Genomic DNA, 18163 nt, shown 5'->3' on the forward strand with positions numbered 1-18163 from the left:
CATCATAGTAAGTGCTATGATGACAATAAAACAGGAATGTGAGAGAGAATGCCTGGGTCTGCTTCAGATTGTGTGGTTCGGAAAAGCTCTCTGAGGAGGGGTGTAAGCTAAGATCTAAAGGGTGATTGGGGCCAACCCCAACCTTAAGAAGTTTTGGCGGTAGAGCCTTCCAGGCAGAGGGAAAAGTGTCGAGGATGACTAGGGGTTTGGTGCTTCTTCCATATCTATGACTCTCTGGGGGTGTGGGGGCAAGGACAGGAGACTCCCAGGTGTCCCTGTAGCAGAGCAAGAGAAGGATAAGAGAGAGTTGTGTTCTCCAGAATAACAGGGAGAAATTCTAGAGGTGGTGACAAATGACGTGACTTTTAAAAGATGAGTAAAGATTTTGAAAGGTAGATTATAGAACAAAAAAAGACATTCCATGTAGGAAAGGGGAAGAATGGGAGGCAAACAGGAGTCATTGGCTATGGCAATTCTGAAATCCAACTGGGCAAATATTTTGAGGGCTTCCTAGTCTGTTCGGGAATTATTCATTATTTTCTGATTCAGGTCCCTGGAAGTAGCTCCCTTGTCTGTTGTTCTCCTTATCCCTTGGTTCTGCCCTCTAAGAGGTTCTTCCCATTTTAATGTCCCTGCTGATGTGGGGCTTGCGGCATAAACTTCTTTGGGGATTGAGCAGCCTTCTCAACTCTTAGGCGTGTTAAGAGCCTGGGCATTCTCTATCATAGATGATTGAAAGCCCAAGAGCCATTTAATCTCTTCAACAGTTATTGTTTTCTGTTAGTCTAGGCTCATAATTCCCCTGGCAGTAAAACACTCTAAAAACCTCATCATGCGCCGGGCACGGTGGCTCACACCTGTAATCCCAGCACTTTGGGAGACCTCAGGCGGATCACCTGAGGTCAGGAGTTTGAGAGCAACCTGGCCAACATGGTGAAAACCCATCTCTACTAAAAATACAAAAATTAGCCAGGCATGGTGGTGGGCGCCTGTAATCCCAGCTACTCAGGAGGATGAGGCAGGAGAATTGCTTGAGCCCAGGAGGCAGAGGCTGCAGTGAACTGAGAGCTTGCCACTGTACTACAGCCTAGGCCACAGAGCAAGACTCCATCTCAAAACAAACAAACAAACAAACACACCTCATTATGTGTCTATCTATTTAAATGCAGGCAGCATCACTGGCCGAAAGCTATACCCACAATTATTTTTGAGAACTACAGTAATTCTACCCTATTCACAGGGGATATGTGCCAAGATCTTCAGTGGATGCCTGAACTATGGATGGTTCTGAACCCAACGTACTGTATACTGTTGTTTTCCAACATACCTATGATGAAGTTTAATATACAAATTAGGCACAGCTAGAAACTAACAATAACTAATAATAAAATAGAAAAAGTATAACAATCTACTGTAATACAAGTTATGTGAATGTGGTCTCTCTCTCAAAAATCTTACTGTACTGTACTTACCCTTCGTCTTATGATCTGTTGAGCTAATAACTGAGAAGGCTACTAAGTGACTAAGGGTGGGTAGTATATATAGTGGATACACCAGACAAAAGTGATGATTCATGTCCCTGGCAGGACAGGGTGGGATGGAGTGGGGGTAAGAGATCTCATCATACTACTCAGAATACTGTGCAATTTAAACCTCATGAATTGTTTATTTCTGGAATTTTCTATTTAATATTTTCAGACTGCCATTGACCACAGGCAACTGAAATCATAGAAAGCAAAGCCAAAGATAAGGGGAGTTCACATGTCCATGCCTTGCACCCTCTCTCTCTCTCTCTCTCTCTCTGTCTGTCTCTCTCTATCCCTCTCCTCCTCCTCCCTCCACACAGGCTTTGGTGGAAAAGCTACGTCCTTAGAATTTTTTCCCTGAATGTTATCCAGCTAAAATATTTTACTGCACACTATATTCTTAATTTGTTATTTTCCCTGAAGTACCTTGATCCATTCAAAGGTTTTAACAATGAATATTATGCCAATATTTTTAATATGATCCTTACCTCAAGGCTGAATCTTAATGGGCTTTCAACTCTAAATTTTATCTTAGTCTTCAGTGTCAAGAAGCAATTACCTCTTCAAAAACCTAAGTCCTTGGATTTTTGTATACTATGTATTTTCTTTCACTCCTTAAAAACAGGGCAATTCTTTTCTGAACTCATGTCTTTCTTGAAATAGCTTGATAAACAGAATATCAACCAATGTAGGCTACCAATGTTGTTTTCCAATCTCTTCCCCTCTGTTGAAATTCATTAAGTACGTGATGTGCCTCCCAAGTTATCTCAGACTATAGTTTTACCAAATGTTTTTCCACTGCATAACATGAATCACTATCCTTCTAGTCACTAATATCAGTTTCCTTGCTACCTGCTTGCTAGGCCAGTGCCTTGGATCTTAGTGTTTCGTTATTGATTTTTTTCCCCAAGGAAACCCAAGCTTCTTTGTACTATAGGCCAGCTTATTCTGCAGTAATGAATAACACACAATTCTCACTGACTTACAACAAAAGTCCTCATTCATGCAAAATTTGCTGCAGATATGGAAAATATTGCAAAGCATATGTTATCCGTGTATTAGCACAGCACACCAGACTGGTTCAGACATAAGCATCTTCATATCAGTGCATGCTTTCAGAGTCACCTCAGTAAGGGAAGAGAGAAATTAAACAGAGAATCAAGCACTGGTTCTATTCAACATAGCAATGACCTACATCACTGCTACTCTCATTGGCCAATTCAAGTCTCATAAATACACCTGAAATAAGTAAGTGGTGTACAGTAGTGCAATCTTCCCACGCACTCAGAAGGAGAAGAGTGCTAGAACCATTGGAAGGTAACATTTACATCTTCCCCTCTGCTGTTGGTAGGATCTTCCCTGTCGTGAGTGTTCTACAGTTTCATTGCAATATGTTTCAAGTTTCTTTTTATTTTTCAAGTGTATTTTGTTCAACATCTTATAGCTATGAATTCATGTCATTCATCACTTCTGGACAGTTCTCAGCCATCATCTCTTCAAATGTTCTCAATTGTCTCATGATATTTTTAGTGTGTTTAAACCAAGACGCAAATAAATTCTATATATTGCAATTGGTTTATATGCTTTTTAAGGCTCTTTAAGGTTTCCCCTCCATCTCCCTTTTTTCCCTTTGTAATGTAAACCAAGTTGTTTCTTCTGTCGTCCTCGGAAACTGGATTTTGCTGAGTGGATCCTTGTGAAGTCATTTAAGGTGTTCCTCTATTTTCTTCATTTCCTGTCAATTGGAAATTAATCTGTAAATTCGTAGATGTAGAGACTTGTTTAGGTTCGGATTCTATTTGTTTATAAATTCTTTATAGATGATGTTGTGTTCTTCAATCAGGAGACATACAATGTCTGATCGTCTCTTTTTTGGTGATGTGAGCAGCCATAGATGATCATTCCCTAGATTCATTCATTCATTGAGGGCTAAAAAAATGGTGATATTTTAAATCTATCAGTCCCTCTTCAATTACTGTGAAAACTTTTTAAAAGAGAAACTTTCCCTCGTAAATTATTTGGTTACCAGAGATTCAGTTTATGTAGGAGAGAGAGGATGAATGCTTTATTAAGCTAATTAATAAAATTTACTTTTTATGTCTTCATTGAGACAGGGTCTTGCTCTGTCACCCAGGATGTAGTACAGTAGGACAATCGTGGCTCCCTCCCTGCAGCCTCAACCTCTTAGGCTCTAACGATCCTCCCACATCAGCCTCCCAAAGTGCTAAGATTACAGGTGTGAGCCAGCATGCCTGGCCCTAGTTAATAAATTTCAAAAGTCACAGAGGCACTGCCTTGGCAGAATCTTTAATATAAAGCAACATTGTCAGTGGGCCACACCACAAATGGGAACCACTGGAACAAATGAGGAGCCCTAGATACAAACAACTGCTTCCTCCAGCATCAGGCCTTAGCCCTTAGGCTGGGGCAAGACCGAGGCTGTGGTGTTCCTGTTTACAAGCAAGAAGCAGATCTTTATTTTCTCCATGAGTGTGGAGCTTGGCTTCAGCAGGTCTTACATCTCTGACATAGCTGGAAACCAAGGGTACATCAATTTCCAAAAAAGCTTAGGAATATCCTCCCAGCCCGGTGAGCAAATAAAGCACTGTTTTTGGAATACTGGTTATAATATAGAGTCAGCTGCTGTAAAAAACAAAACAAAAATAAACAAAAAACACCCCAGACTGGATGCCCACACCTATAATCACAGCACTTTGGGAAGCCAAGGCAGGAGGATCACTTAAGCCCAGGAGTTCATGGCTGCAGTGAGCCATGATCATGCCACTACACTCCAGCCTGGGTGACAGAGCAAGATCTTGTCAAAAAGAAAAAAAAAGAAAAGAAAAAAGAAAAAGACAATAGATACTGGCAACAATTAGCACTCTCTGTTACAATTGCAGAGCTGTCTCTAAGGGGTCCCCCTCTCCAACCTGGGCATAACTCCAAGGCCCATGGATGAGAGTTCTTCCCAGAGAACAGGCATTCTTATTCTAGGAAGCCCTACATCAAACATGAAGCTCCACCTACAGCCTGTGGTAAATATAGTTTTTACCGCAAATTTTTGAAATTATTTTTATAATTTGGCTTTTTAATTATTTGGCTAGGAGTAACTCATTTAATTTATACTGGGCTCAGGTTTCTTGGCAATTATCTTGTATATATAGAATTTCTTATGAAGTGAGAAACTCTAACTTACAAATTGTTTTCAGGTATAACGTAATTTTTATGAAGATTTATAAAATTGTTATAAAATTAACAATTATAGCTTTAACATGATATATAGACATTTAATTAGACATTTATCTATAATTTGCCATCTTTTATTTTATATTGTTTCAGGACTTTTTTTTTTTCTTGAGACGGAGTTTTGCTCTTGTTCCCCAGGCTGCAGTGCAGTGGTGCAATCTCGGCTCACAGCAACCTCCGCCTCCCAGGTTCAAGCAATTCTCCTGCCTTAGCCTCCCGAGCAGCTGGGATTATAGGCATGCACCACCAGGCCCAGCTAATTTTGTATTTTTAGTAGAGACGGGGTTTCTCCGTGTTGGTCAGGCTGGTCTTGAACTCCTGACCTCAGGTGTTCCACCTGCCTCGGCCCCTCAAAGTGGTGGGATTACAGGCATGAGCCACTGCACCCGGCCAGGACTTTTTCTTTTCTTTTCTTTTCTTTTCTTTTTTTTTTCTTTTTTCTTTTTTTTTTTTTTTTTTTTTTTTTTGAGACAGGGTCTCACTCTGTTACCCAGGCTGGAGTGCAGTGGCACGATCATGGCTCACTTCAGCCTCAACCCCAAGGCTCAAAGTGATCCTCCCACTTCAATCTCCTGAATAGCTGGGACTACAGGTGTGTGCCACCACATCTGGCTAATTTTTTTTAAGAGACAGGGTCTTGCTATGTTGCCCAGGCTGGTCTCAAACTCCTAGGCTCAAGCGATCTTCCCACCTTGGCCTCCCAAAGTGCTAGGGTTATAGGTGTGAGCCACAGTGCCTGGCTAGGACTTATTTTTATAGGCCTTTGAAAAGCTCCTAGACCCTGGATACTATGCCTCTACTCCCTAGTGGATAAAATAATCCATAGGCCAGGTGTGGAGGAAGAGGAGGTCAAATACTGCACTACCTATGAGAGCAAGACTTGCTCCAGGGAGCTGTCCTGACTAGCAGCTTGCCATGGAACCCAAGGTGTGGGGAGTAGAAGGGCTGTGTCCCTGGAACCTAGAGAAGGACTAGTACTAAAAAAATTAGTAAGGCAAGTCAGTGTGGTGGTACATGCCTGTATCTCAGCTACTCAGGAGGCTGAGGCGGGAAGATCACAGAGTAAGCAGAGAAACGGTTCATGTACTTGGGCCAGTCTGGAGAGGGGTGAGAGGTCAGAGAAAATTTTCCAGGTCTCATCTTAACCATGAAAACTGATGATTATCCTTCCTTGAAACACAGACTTCCTTGGCTTCTCGGATACCACATCCCTCTAGTTTTCTTCCCATGTCCTGGCTGCTGAGATGGAGGATATGAGAGGAAGAATCTGTTAAGGGGGTGGCTAGTGTGTCAGGTAACACTGAGACATCCAAGGGGAGCTGTCCAATAGACCACAGGATCGGTGAGTCTGGAGCTCAGAAGAGTGGGTCCATGACTTTTATCACCAAGCATCAGTTAGAGTGTTGAGTTGCAAGTACCAGAAACCATTTCTGACTGATGTACGCAGAAAAAATGAACTTATTATAAGGCTTTTTAGGTGGTTCACAGAATTGTAAGGAAGGCTAGAGAATTATACTCAGAGCTGTGCAGCCAGGAACAATTCCTGAAATCATGTGCAAAATTGGTCTGCTGAAGAAACTAGCAATGCCATCGAGCCCCACGTGCTTCACCTTGTACCGCTGCTGCTGCTACTGCCACCATGGAAACCCCACCTGCCCGCAGCCAACACTGTCACCAGAAAGGAGGCTCTAGGCTTTTTTTTTTTTTTTTTTTTTTTTTTTTTTTTTAAATCGCTACCACTAGGCCTGTAACCTGACTTCAACGGATGCTGGGAAATCAAGATTCTAGTATATTTAGCTTCTGCAGGGAAGAATGAGCTGTGTCTCCCAAGACTCCTGAGGCAGGAAATTCACCAAAGACAGGAAAGGGGTTCAGACTTTATGCAGCCTAATTGAATGACAAATATTCATAACAATGCCCTTGACCCCCCAAAAATGGCTAGAAACCACTAGCGTGGAGAAAGCAGAGAGGACAGCTAAGGATATGTAACTGGGGACCATCACTATATAAAGGACATTCTTGAAGTGTTTAGCGCTTGGAAGTGTTAGGCATTCACATGATGCCTTTTCCCTAACTCCACCTCAGAATTGTTGCCTGTGTTTTGAGAAACAGGTTGTGTTAACACAGTAAGAAGCAGAGACATGGTGGCATGTCCCTGTAGTCTCAGCTACTTAGGAGGCTGAGGTGGGAGGAAAACTTGAGCCCAGGAGTTTGAGACCAGTCTGGGCAACACAGCAAGACCTTGTCTCTAAAGAAAACTAAAAATAATAAAAATAAGAAGCAGGCTGGGCACGGTGGCTCACGCCTGTAATTCCAGCACTTTAGGAGGCTGAGGTGGGCGGATCAGGAGGTCAAGAGATCGAGACCATCCTGGCCAACATGGTGAAACCCCACCTCTACTAAAAATACAAAAAAATTAGCTGGCCGTGGTGGTGTGCACCTGTAGTCCCAGCTACTTGGGAGGCTGAGGCAGGAGGATTGCTTGAACCTGGGAGGCGGAGGTTGCAGTGAGCCAAGATCGCGCCACTGCACTCCAGCCTGGCGACAGGGTGAGACTCCATCTCAAAAAGCAAAACAAAAATAAGAAGAAGAAGAAAAAGCAGAGAGGTGAGTTCTTCCCTAGAGAGAAAGGCCTCCCAGGCTATTCTTCCCCACCTTGAGTTCTTGCGACGTAGAGATCTAGGGGCAAGAAGGCCATGTGACAGGTTCAACTATCTTCGCTGAAAAACACTCCAGGACACAATTCTTGGTAAAGAAAAGTGCTATTTTTTATTTGTTCTTTCTTGAATGTATAGGTCCTTTTAAGATCAGTGATACTTTCCTTTAAAATATCCTCCCTCATGCCCCTACCGCTTTGGATCCAATAGCCACTCCTAACAAAGGTCTAGGAGGAACTCATCCTACATAGCCAAGAAAGGGGGTACAGCTTGAGGAATGGGCATATGGCTCAGGAAGCAGCACCAGCTGATAAGAACTTTCCTCAAAGCAGCTCTGTTTGGCTTGTGAGTCCCCTTTCCCTGCCCTGGTCTGGACTCCCCCAGCTGTGTCCTACCCCTGGAATTCCCCTGTTCCTTATGTGGCCTGATCTTTAGAGTCAAAGTCATAATTAACATCTTTACAGCTGGAGAGCTGAGAGATCACTGTTCTCAGCCATTCTTCCACTACAACTTTATAGATGAGGAAACTGTATCCAAGGTCACACAGTTCATAATGGAAAGAGCCAAAAATGTTGGTGTTCAGACTCTCAAATCAGGTATCTTTCTAGTATGTACCTCCTTACCTCCAAGAAAGCAACCAATAGCTGCCTCCAACTCCAGAAACAACTGGAGCAAGCAGCTGGTGGTGATCAGCACAGGTGGAAAAGGCCCTGATATAGGGAGTCATGCTGACTCCATCTGAGCCCCAGCAAGGGAGGAGCCACCGCACTCCCTAGTGTTCCTCCATCCCAATGGTAGCAGCAGACACCCACCCTGCCAGGTTCTCCCCCTGGTTAGCAGCACTGACGTGCATGGAAACATGTCTTACCACAATCCCAGACTCCTTCTCAATTGCAGCAGGCTCTAACTGGTGCAGGATCATGGCGAGGAGCTGCCCACCAGCATGGTAAAATCCAGTTTAGCCAGACTGCAGCCTGGATGCTATAAAACCTAATCCACACCCTCGGGCTGACTTAGATGGGGTCTCTTAGCAAACATGGCTAAAATATCTGTGTTGTCTGGGAGAGACAGAGGGAAGGACTCACAGATGCTGTCCTCCCAGCAGGAGCTCATAAACATGCTTGGCATGAGGAGAACTGAGTTCAGGAAAAGGAAGGGACGCAGGAAATAGACAGACAGAGGAAGCAGGAGCAGCTGTAATTCTTCCTGCCTACCCAACTCCTGAAAAGAAGAGACCACAAACAGCCACAGACATTTCCCCCTGTCTAGGTTTCAAGGATGGCTCAGCCTGTGTGGGCTGAGAGGTAAGAGGAGAGAATCCAGAGACTTGTTTTTTTGGATTCTCTGAGAATCCAGAGACTTGTGGTGTCATAAAAGCTAAGGGAGGAGGTTGTTTCACCGAGGGTTGGTGGGTGGGGTGAAATGCTGCAGAGAGGTCAAGACAGCTGAGCACTGAAAGGTGTTCATTCTATTTGGCAACTGGGCAGTCACTGGTGACTTTTATGAAAAAGTGTAGAGGGCTGAAGAAAAGCTGAGGAAGAATCAGTTTAAAAAGCTTCTTTTTTAAAGTAACTTGGCTAACAAGGAAAATGTGTAAGGGGTAACAGACTCTGAGAAATGCTGTTTTAATCTTGGGGAGAACTTGTTTGCAGGCTGTGTGGAGGTAACCAATGGAGACAGAGGCTGGAGACTCCAGGGAGTGGGAGCAGTGAACTAAGCGAGGGAGCAGTCTTGGAGGACATACAACAGTATTCAAGACAGACAGAACTAAATAGGAGCAAGAATGGAGGGGATGGGGAGAGTTACAGACACAGATGAATGAGAGGGGAGAGAGGAGCAGCGGGCAAGGAAGGTCTTGCTTTAGGGGCTCTCTTCTGTGAAGTAGACAGTGAGCTCAGTCATTTGCGGAGGGCAAAGATGGAGGCATAGGTGGGGGAAAAAAAAGGTCACAACAAGTTGAACTTCCAGTCAATACTGAGAGCTCAACTAAGGCTGCCAACTGTGAATCTGTCATGCTTAGCAGCCCAGGAGGTGGAAGCAGCAAATAGGATGATGACGAAAATGGAGAATGGCTTATAGTTTTAGCAAAAATTGAAGGGGATAGGACTGGCTTATGCCTGTAATCCCAGCACTTTGGGAGGCCAAGGGAGGCAGATCGCGTGAGCCCAGGAGTGTTGATACCAGCTTGAGCAATATGGCGAAACTCCATCTCTACCTAAAGTAGAAAAATCAGCCAGGCATGATGGCATGCACCTGTAGTCCCAGCTACTCAGGAGGCTGAGATGGGAGGATCACCTGAGCCCAGGAGGCAGAGGTTGCAATGAGCCGAGATCATGCCACTGCAATCCAGCCTGGGTGACAGAGCGAGACTCTCTCTAAAAAAAAAAAAAAAAAGAGAGAAGTTGAAGGGCATGAGAAAGTTCAGGATGCTGATAAAAACATCAGTGTGTGATAGGGTGTGATAGGCTCTGAGTTCATGCTGGGGAGAGGAAGAAGTCCAGGAGAAAGCTAAAAGACAAGAAGAGGAGAGAGAGGGCTGATGTCATGGAAATGGACTGAAGGAGCAGAGCAATGTTGGCAGTACTGAGGGAGGGAGAAGAAGCCCAGGAGGTGGCGATCCAGAAGGAGCAAAGGCTCAGTTCAGGAGTTCAGAAAGGAAGACTATAAGTGACTCCATGGAGTGAGAGAGGGAGCAGAACAGAGCCCAGGAACAAACAAGGAGGCGCCTTGGTCTTAGGAGCCAGACTGTTGCTAAAAATGGGTACAGGGAGGGAGCCAGAGCCCGCCGGGCTGGATGGCAAGGACTGCCATGGAACAGAGCCTATGGAGGGTCTGGTGGCTGCCACTCAGGTAAGGGTACTAGAGGCAGGCAAGGTGTATGGTTAGAAATTGCTAGAAGTCAGGCAGGGCTAACCTACCCATGTTCTGTGGAAGAGTGCTCTGCAAGTTCACTGTGAACCAATTTTTTTTTTTTTTTTTTTTTTTTTGAGATGCCAGTCTCGTTCTGTTGCCCAGGTTGGAGTACAATGGCACAATCTCAGCTCACTGCAACATTCACCTCCCAGATTCAAGCAATTCTCCTGCCTCAGCCTCCCAAGTAGCTGGGATTACAGGCACGTACCATCACACCTGGCTGATATTTGTATTTTTAGTAGAAACAAGGTTTCACTACGTTGGCCAGGCTGGTCTCGAACTCCTGTCCTTAGGTGATCCACCCACCTCAGCCTCCCAAAGTGCTGGGATTACAGGCAAGAGCCACCGCGCCTGGCCAAAAAATAAAATAAAATTTTAAAATCCTGAACCAATTTTTAACTAAAATCCCCTTTGCATCAACTGAAGCCACTTTACTGTCTTATTTCTCAGCACACCCAAGAAGCCAATTTTTCCTCTAGAACCGCATGCTGTCCCATAAGAATCTCGAACTCACCATATTTCCACTGCACGATGTTGTCAAGAACAAAAGGACTTGGCAGACTTCAAAACTGGGCCATTATGGGAATAAGTCAAAAGCAGGATCAGCCCAAATGTTAATGAAGAGCCCCTGCAGACAGTCACTTGGCTAGCAGGATTTTTTCTTTTCTTTTCTTTTCTAATTTCTAAGTCATGTTCTGGTTTTTCATGAAAAAACAAAACAAAACCGTGACTCAAAACTCTGGTGGCTAGGTCTAAGGGAAAAGCCAGGGAGAGGCAGTTGTCTCAAGGGAGCCTCTCAGCATGCAGGCTCTCTATGATGAGAAGGGAGCATGTGTCTCTCCAGCACATTACTAAGATGCCCCTGGCCCAGCAAGCTGATCCTTGAGCCCAGGAGGCCACATCCAAGCTGGAAGCCTCACTGATATAAGGAAAGCCAAGTTTTTAACAGGCATTTCTGCTTTAAATTTGTGGTCTCCAGTTGGTCCTGAGGAAGGATCAAGTCTGAGCCTGTCACAACACTCACCGGCTGCCCAACACCAAGTACAACAAAGCTCACAGGGATGGTGGGAATGTGGGCTGCACAAAGGAAAGACGACCTAGAGCAGGAATTAGTGACACGAGAACAGAGGGTACTTTGCCAAGCCAACTGAACATAGAAGAAGATTCGAAAATTTAAAGGGAATTGACCAGATCCCAAACCAGAAAGTCATGTGAGTCTCAAAGGGCAGAAGCCTAAGTCCAAAGACTGCCGGACTAGTAAAGCATTGAAGACTTAGTTACCCCAAACTAGAAAACGGGATCACGGAAGCCCATCTGCTTAGGAGAACGTGGCATGTGCTGCTGAAAGAGTAGCAAGCCAAGGGGCATGGTTTGCTTTAAAGTGAAGATGATCTCTGAGGTTGGGTAGAGAAGGAAATGAGCAATACCATCAACTCACAAAGAGAGAAGAAATGTTTTCTAATTTTCAAAAAAATTGCTCATTAGTGAAGGCCCTGCAAACAAGAACATCCTTGAACTTCATCTCTTAGCAGAAACAAATCCATGACCTTAGACTCCCCTGAAATTAGCCATGCAATGACAAGACCAGGGAGAGCCATCTCAGTCCTGGCCACTGACATATCAGGTTCATAACTCCCCCAACAATATGAGCAATGGGTTCCCTCTCAACCAAGCCCTTGCTTGGGAGGTAGCCTGACCTCCAGTATCCTCACAAACACCCTGCGAGGACCATGCAGATCCATTCAGGATGCAGCCTTGAGTGCCTGTTCCCATGGCTTCCAGAATGCTTCTCTCTGCATTCCAGGAGAACTAAGGCTCTGAGGTTGCTTCATGGTCACCAAAGCACACTGGCTTTTTGCCTCTTGATTTTTCCCCCTGTCCACCTTAGACAAACTTCCCCCAGGAATGTCTAGATCTAGCCCCTGTTGGTCCCTGAGGCCTTCTCTAACCTCCAACAAAAAGGGCTGCCAGTAAAGTGTTGGCTTTTGGGGGGCTCTAGACAGCCTCGAGGTGGGGTAGTCAGAAGACTCACTTCTGATCTTTGGCTCATGAACTTGGAGAGGTTGAGAACTAGAATCTCTAAGCAGGAGGAGAGGCGCAGAGGAGTGAGCTGGTTGTGGGTTATTCTCTCCACCCATGGAACTCTGGACCTGAAGCAGAGAGCAGCTGCCTCACAGTATTTACAAGCAGAACTCAAGATCCAGACCTCTGAATGAGGATGATAAAGGGTATGGCCACTGAGAAGCACCAACAGTCACTTCTAGGAAGGCGGGTTCTCACCCTAAAGAAGTGCAATTAGCCCAAAGTAAGTAGCACAGAGGGCGGGCTCTCAAGTGGACATCTTTCTAAGTCCGTAAGTGAAATCTGAATCAGAAGTTGTAAGTGGTCTCTGCAGAGCGACCCAGCTCAATCAAGAATGTCATACCATCCACAGCATTTTCACAGCAGCCACCTAAGTCAACATCAGGAAAGTGAGTATGCAAAACAAATACCCTGAAAACCGTTAGAACCCAAATAGGCACAAATTGAGACCTACGGCCTCTAGAAGCCTCCACTAGTGTGCACATGGCAGGTGCCTCTGTCCAGACAGGACAAGCAAAGGCAAACAGTGATAGTCTTTGGCTGTGCTGGGCCAGGGATCACAGTCCTACCATATGTCTAAACCTCTCTCCCTTCTTTTACCCAATTCTGAGCCCAGGAGGAGTTCAGATATATACATGGCTCCTGAGCCCTGGACACTAAAAGGTGAGACAGGTCTGCTTTCCTAGGCAGAAAAAAAATTCACTAAGGAAAGTAGGTCCTCCCAAGCCTAACCAGGTGTGGTCCTGTCAAGTGCAGCCTATACATCTGATTACTCTGGTAATAATAAATACCCTCCTCTTTCCTGTTTATTACTGAAATCTTCTCTGTAGTGGATGCACTATGGCTCCCAAACAAATGCTGTAGATGCAAATGGCAAAGAAGAGCACTATACAGTTCAATGAGACTCATCTACCATCCACATTCTGAAGAGGATAAACTGCGAGATGGGGAGGAATGGTCAACAGGATGGGACAACAGCTGCCAGAGTGCCCAGTCTCCTTTTGGCTGTCACACCTGAGAGATGCTGTTGGCCAGGCGAAATGACATTCTCTTTGCTCTTTCATTCTCCTGAAAGAAAAATACATATTTGGAATTAAAGTAGCCAAATGTAGGATTTATTAACATGAAAAGGCTATGTCAAGATTGCAGTTCTGCAGAGTCAAAGTATTTTATTCTACCCCAGGAATGCAGCAGTAAAACTTACTGAAGCCACTAAACATTGTATGCTAAGTATGGTAAACAACTGGGGATGGCTGGTCAGACCCTGGCACACAGTAGGCAGGCAAAACATTTCAGTGGAATTAAACAGCACTGAATGGACGTTTCTGGTCTACACAGGTGGGACCAGCCCAAAGATCAGAAGAGCTCTCTCTGCTGCAAGCAATACCTTTCCTTCCTTAGCTACACCAAGGGGCTAAGAAAGATCCCTTCCTCTCTCCCTCAAACCCAAATAGAAACCAGGCACTAAGACCAGGTAATTCCCTCCTTAGGGGCATCACAATCACAGTGTAGTGTAGCTAACACCAAACTGGGAATCAGGACAACTGGTTTCTCAGCCCAGGTCTGTTGCTAAATGCTGGGTTACCCTGGGCAGGGACAGGTACCTTTCTGAATTTCAAGTCTTGTGAGTAACTGGCATTGATGAGCCCTGCACTGCCCTGCCTTCCTTAGGGGCTAAGGGGCTGGAAGTGGGGGTTCATTGTCATCATTATTTTTTGCGCCACCCGAACAGCTTCGCCTTAGGTTGCTGCTTGGGTGCCCCTCTGCTTGCCTGATCACCACCCACCTGCTGCCAGCTGGCAGTAACTCTTTACCATATGTCGTCGCCGCCTCTTGGGTTGGATGCCCTCCTGCACGTAGGGAGGCCACGGGAAGCCCTGGGGAGTGGAACATCCGCTCTCACTAGACACCTCCTCAGAGTCTGAGTCCTCCTGCCTTGGCTGAGCAAACCGTTTCTCCGGGTAGATCTCCTTCAACCAGCCCTCAAAGAACACTTCCAGGCAGCGGCCAGCCTCTGCAACCTCAGAGTCAGGCTGATGGGGGGAGGAGAGCAGTGATGGTCTGATGGTCTAGCCCTTTTCTACTAGTCCATCTCTTCCAGGTCCCCCAAGAGCTACACAGAGCACAAAGCCTGGCGGGGTCTCCTGAGGTGTCTGGAACTTGACATTTTTCTCCGAGGACTCAGGAAAACTAGTTTGGTAGCAGCTCTTAAGGCAGAACTGACCCCAATAGGTATCCACAGATGGCCAGTCACTAGTACCTCCCCTTTTTCCTGAGTCCATGCTAAGACCTGAGTGTGGGAGAGAGCTTTTAAACACTCACCACAGCAGGCCCCCAGAATCTGCTCCCCAGTCCTCATGGCAGCCCAGACCAAACCTAACTCCCACCGCTACCCACCCATGACAGTCCTGGGGTTGCAGGGAAATATGAGATAGGGAAAACAGGCAAGACATACATAATTGAACTTAGCACAGTTCCAGAACATGAGGCGCACATCTGATACCACCTCCTCTGGGGTGGTATAGTGAGCCGGGTCCTTCTTTTGCAGCTTCCTCCGGATGATTGACAGGTCCATGGGCCTCTTGATAATCTGGTAATAATGCCGGGCCTTGAGGGAGGAGACATGAGGAGAAGGAGACAAAGGGGGTGAGAGAAGAAATGGAGGTGTGGATAAGAAGGAAGAAGAAATGGAGAATGAGTTGGAATATAAGTGAAAGAAGAGGAGGAGGAATGATGAGCAGCAGGAAGAAAAGGATGGAGAAAGAAGACAAAGAGAAAGGGAAAAGGAGGAATGTGTCACCTGTCAAGTCAGATCTGATACAGTAGCAGTTGTGTTGGGGGAGGCTGGAATGGCCATGTAGGACCTCGTATGGTCCCCTGGACTATCCACAAGTTAATATTGTCACTACTTCCAGTGGCCATGCTCTGAGCCCAACCTGGGAACTATGATGCTCCTGCCCCAAGGCCTGGGCCCTCTGAGCAGAAAAGACAATAGCAGGCAGAAACAGCATGGCCTTCCTTACCAGGGGGCTGACAGGTTCATGGAAGGGCAGGCTGAGGTTATTGCAGCACAAGGACAATACCAGCTTCTCACACTTCTGCAAAATCAGAATTGGCAACAGAGTTACTTTGTTCTGGTCTCACCTCAGTATGAACTAAAGATGCTGACCCTCTCCGTCTCCACTAAAAATACAAAAATTAGCCGGGCGTGGTGGCGGGCGCCTGTAGTCCTAGCTACATGGGAGGCTGAGGCAGGAGAATGGCGTGAACCTGGGAGGCGGAGCTTGCAGTGAGTGGAGATCGCACCACTGCACTCCAGCCTAGGCGACAAAGCGAGACTCTGTCTCAAAAAACAAAAAACAAAAAAAACAAAACAAAACAAAAAAGATGCTGACCCTGATAACTCCCTGGCTCTGTCCCACAGGGTGCCAGCCGCCATACTAAGGTGTAATTCAGGTTCCCAAGCCAGAGGAAAACTGCTGGGAGAAGGAAAATCATCCAAACACCCCTGGGCCAAGTTGTCAGGCATAGCACAAAGAAAGGTATCCAGAAAAGCCCCTCATCCCCTCTGAAAGCCCTCAGACCCTGTAGGCAGAAGGGGGCTGCTAAAGGCAGGGAACCTTGCTTCCAAAGACTCCTCCCTACCTTCTGGTCATACATGCTTAGGCCAGGAGATGCCCGCATTCCAGGCTGGTTATAGCGGGCATTCTCACAGTCGTACTCCATCTCGGGCTGGGTCAGGCTGCGGCACAAGGTACACACCCACTCTCCCCTGCAGGGGCAGGTGAGGCCATGTTAGGACTCAGCACATTGCCCAGAGCACCCTTCCCTCTCCCTCTGCCCTATGGCAGGCATGGGAAGCTGAGTCCCTGGCCTTTCCATGTAAGAAATGGCTTCCTAGCCACAGGCTTGGAAGAAATTCAGTAACTCAGAGTTTAGTGAATCTAGAAAAACAGGGGTTAGGGGAGACTGGGGTTAGTAGTATAGGCACAAATCCACATGCAAGAAGAAGGTGAGAAAAGAGGTGGAAAGGAAGTCAACTAAATGTCAAACATCCACCTATCTGTGTGCAGAAGATACCCAGGCCCATTAACTCACAGACCCGCAAAAAGCAGGTCCAGAAGAGGGGACTAAGCCCATCCTGGGAACTCTGTGGGCCTGGCCTGGAATAATCATCCCTGGAAGGTAACCCTACTAGCCAGGTGATGGTCCTGGACTGGCATGACTCACCCTGGGAAGCTGAGCAAGGCTGGTACATGGCAGGATAGGTGGAACACTTTGGGGCAATGGTCACAGCACAGCAACTCTCCGCCATTGAGGCAAACAGCACAGAAGTCCTCATTCTCTATTGGAGCTGGGGGGCCCTTCTTGGCTCCTGGGGTTCGAGGAATGAGTCTGTGTTCTTCAGGAGATGTGCCCTCCACTTCTGATGGCCGCTGCCCAGCCAGAGAAGTGACAGTGACCTTTCTTCCCCCCAGACCTGGAGCCTGGGTGGCCTCAGACAGTCTGTCCTGGCTGACCTTGGGGAAGAAGTAAGTCTGGGCAGCCAGAGCATAGAACCAACAAGCTCTCGAGGGAGGGGAGGGAGGGACTGGCAGGCCCTGCGTGCCTACATGAGAGCCACTTATTCCAGGACCCCAAGCAAGCAAGCCCCATGAATGCTGGGACACCTCACTCCTAATATGCATCTCACAGGCCCCTTGCAGCAGGGGACAACATCTGGCGGAGCTGCAGCTCCATCAGAGACTCAGGAAAGGTCCCAGAGTCAGAATTCTGGCAGTAACAGAAAGAATAAGCTCTTAGGCTGGGCCAGGGTTTAAGGCCAAGGCAGAGCAAAGTGGTACCTTAATGGACATGCTGGAGGACTCAGTACCACACTCGATGATCAGCAGGAAGCTTCCATCCTGATCATTCTTCTGTGGCTTCAGCTTGAACACAGGCATCTCTCCTGAGGAGGCAGCACAGATCTTGAGTCGCTCCAGTCGCACATAGGGAATCTTATGCTCGCTGTTGAAGGCTCTGCAGCAAGATAGACACCCCGGGGTCTTGGTGGGATCCTCCTCTGTTCCCAACCTCTAAGTCAGAAACATCCATGATCCCTGTGATGATTAATACTGAGTGTCAACTTGATTGGATTGAAGGATACAAAGTATTGATCCTGGGTGTATCTGTGAGGGCATTGCCAAAGGAGATTAACATTTGAGTCAGTGGGCTGGGGAAAGCAGACCCACCCTTAATTGGGTGGGCACCATCTAATCAGCTGCCAACAAATATAGAGCAGGCAGAAAAACATGAAAAGGAGAGACTGGCCTAGCCTCCCGGCTATATCTTTCTCCTGTGCTAGACACTCCTGCCCTTGAACATCAGACTCCAAGTTCTTCAGTTTTGAGACTCAGACTGGGTCTCCTTGCTCCTCAAGCTTGCAGACAGCCTATTGTGGGACCTTGTGATCATGTAAATTAATACTTAATAAAGTTTTATATATATATCCTACTAGTTCTATGCCTCAAGAGAACCCTGACTAATACAATCCCCAGCTGAATTGCTACTCCAGATCCTCTCAGAACTGGACTCTGAATGTGGACTCTGCAGGTCCACATTCTGCCCTTTCCTGGCCCAGCTCTGCATGGCCAGGCCCTGTCAGCCACTGGGAAGCCCTTTGGTGTAGTCCTGGTCAAAGACAGGAGCTCCCTGAAGTGCAAGGACTGCACCCAGAGCACATGCCTCATGGTGCAGGAA

At 46.5% G+C, this 18163-nt stretch overlaps 1 protein-coding gene across 11 annotated transcripts in view; it reads right to left on the reverse strand.

The window, feature by feature from the left end:
* Positions 1 to 13212: 13212 nt before the first annotated feature.
* Positions 13213 to 18163, reverse strand: part of TRIM66 (tripartite motif containing 66) — a 65932-nt gene continuing 60981 nt past the window's right edge. For 9 of the 11 annotated variants that reach the window (XM_031653316.1, XM_031653317.1, XM_031653312.1 and 6 more), the window contains 7 exons: positions 17269 to 17443; positions 16655 to 16944; positions 16070 to 16196; positions 15448 to 15522; positions 14880 to 15032; positions 14239 to 14457; positions 13213 to 13492 (listed from right to left, as the gene is read on the reverse strand). In XM_031653316.1, the coding sequence (XP_031509176.1) occupies positions 13433 to 13492; positions 14239 to 14457; positions 14880 to 15032; positions 15448 to 15522; positions 16070 to 16196; positions 16655 to 16944; positions 17269 to 17443 (1099 nt within the window). In that variant the 3' untranslated portion in view covers positions 13213 to 13432. Of the gene's footprint in view, positions 13493 to 14210; positions 14458 to 14879; positions 15033 to 15447; positions 15523 to 16069; positions 16197 to 16654; positions 16945 to 17268; positions 17444 to 18163 lie in introns of all 11 variants that reach the window. The other 2 variants (XM_031653314.1, XM_031653313.1) reach the window with 2 other exon arrangements.

Source organism: Papio anubis, chromosome 12 (assembly GCF_008728515.1).
Source record: "Papio anubis isolate 15944 chromosome 12, Panubis1.0, whole genome shotgun sequence".
NCBI classification, from domain to species: Eukaryota; Metazoa; Chordata; class Mammalia; order Primates; family Cercopithecidae; genus Papio; species Papio anubis.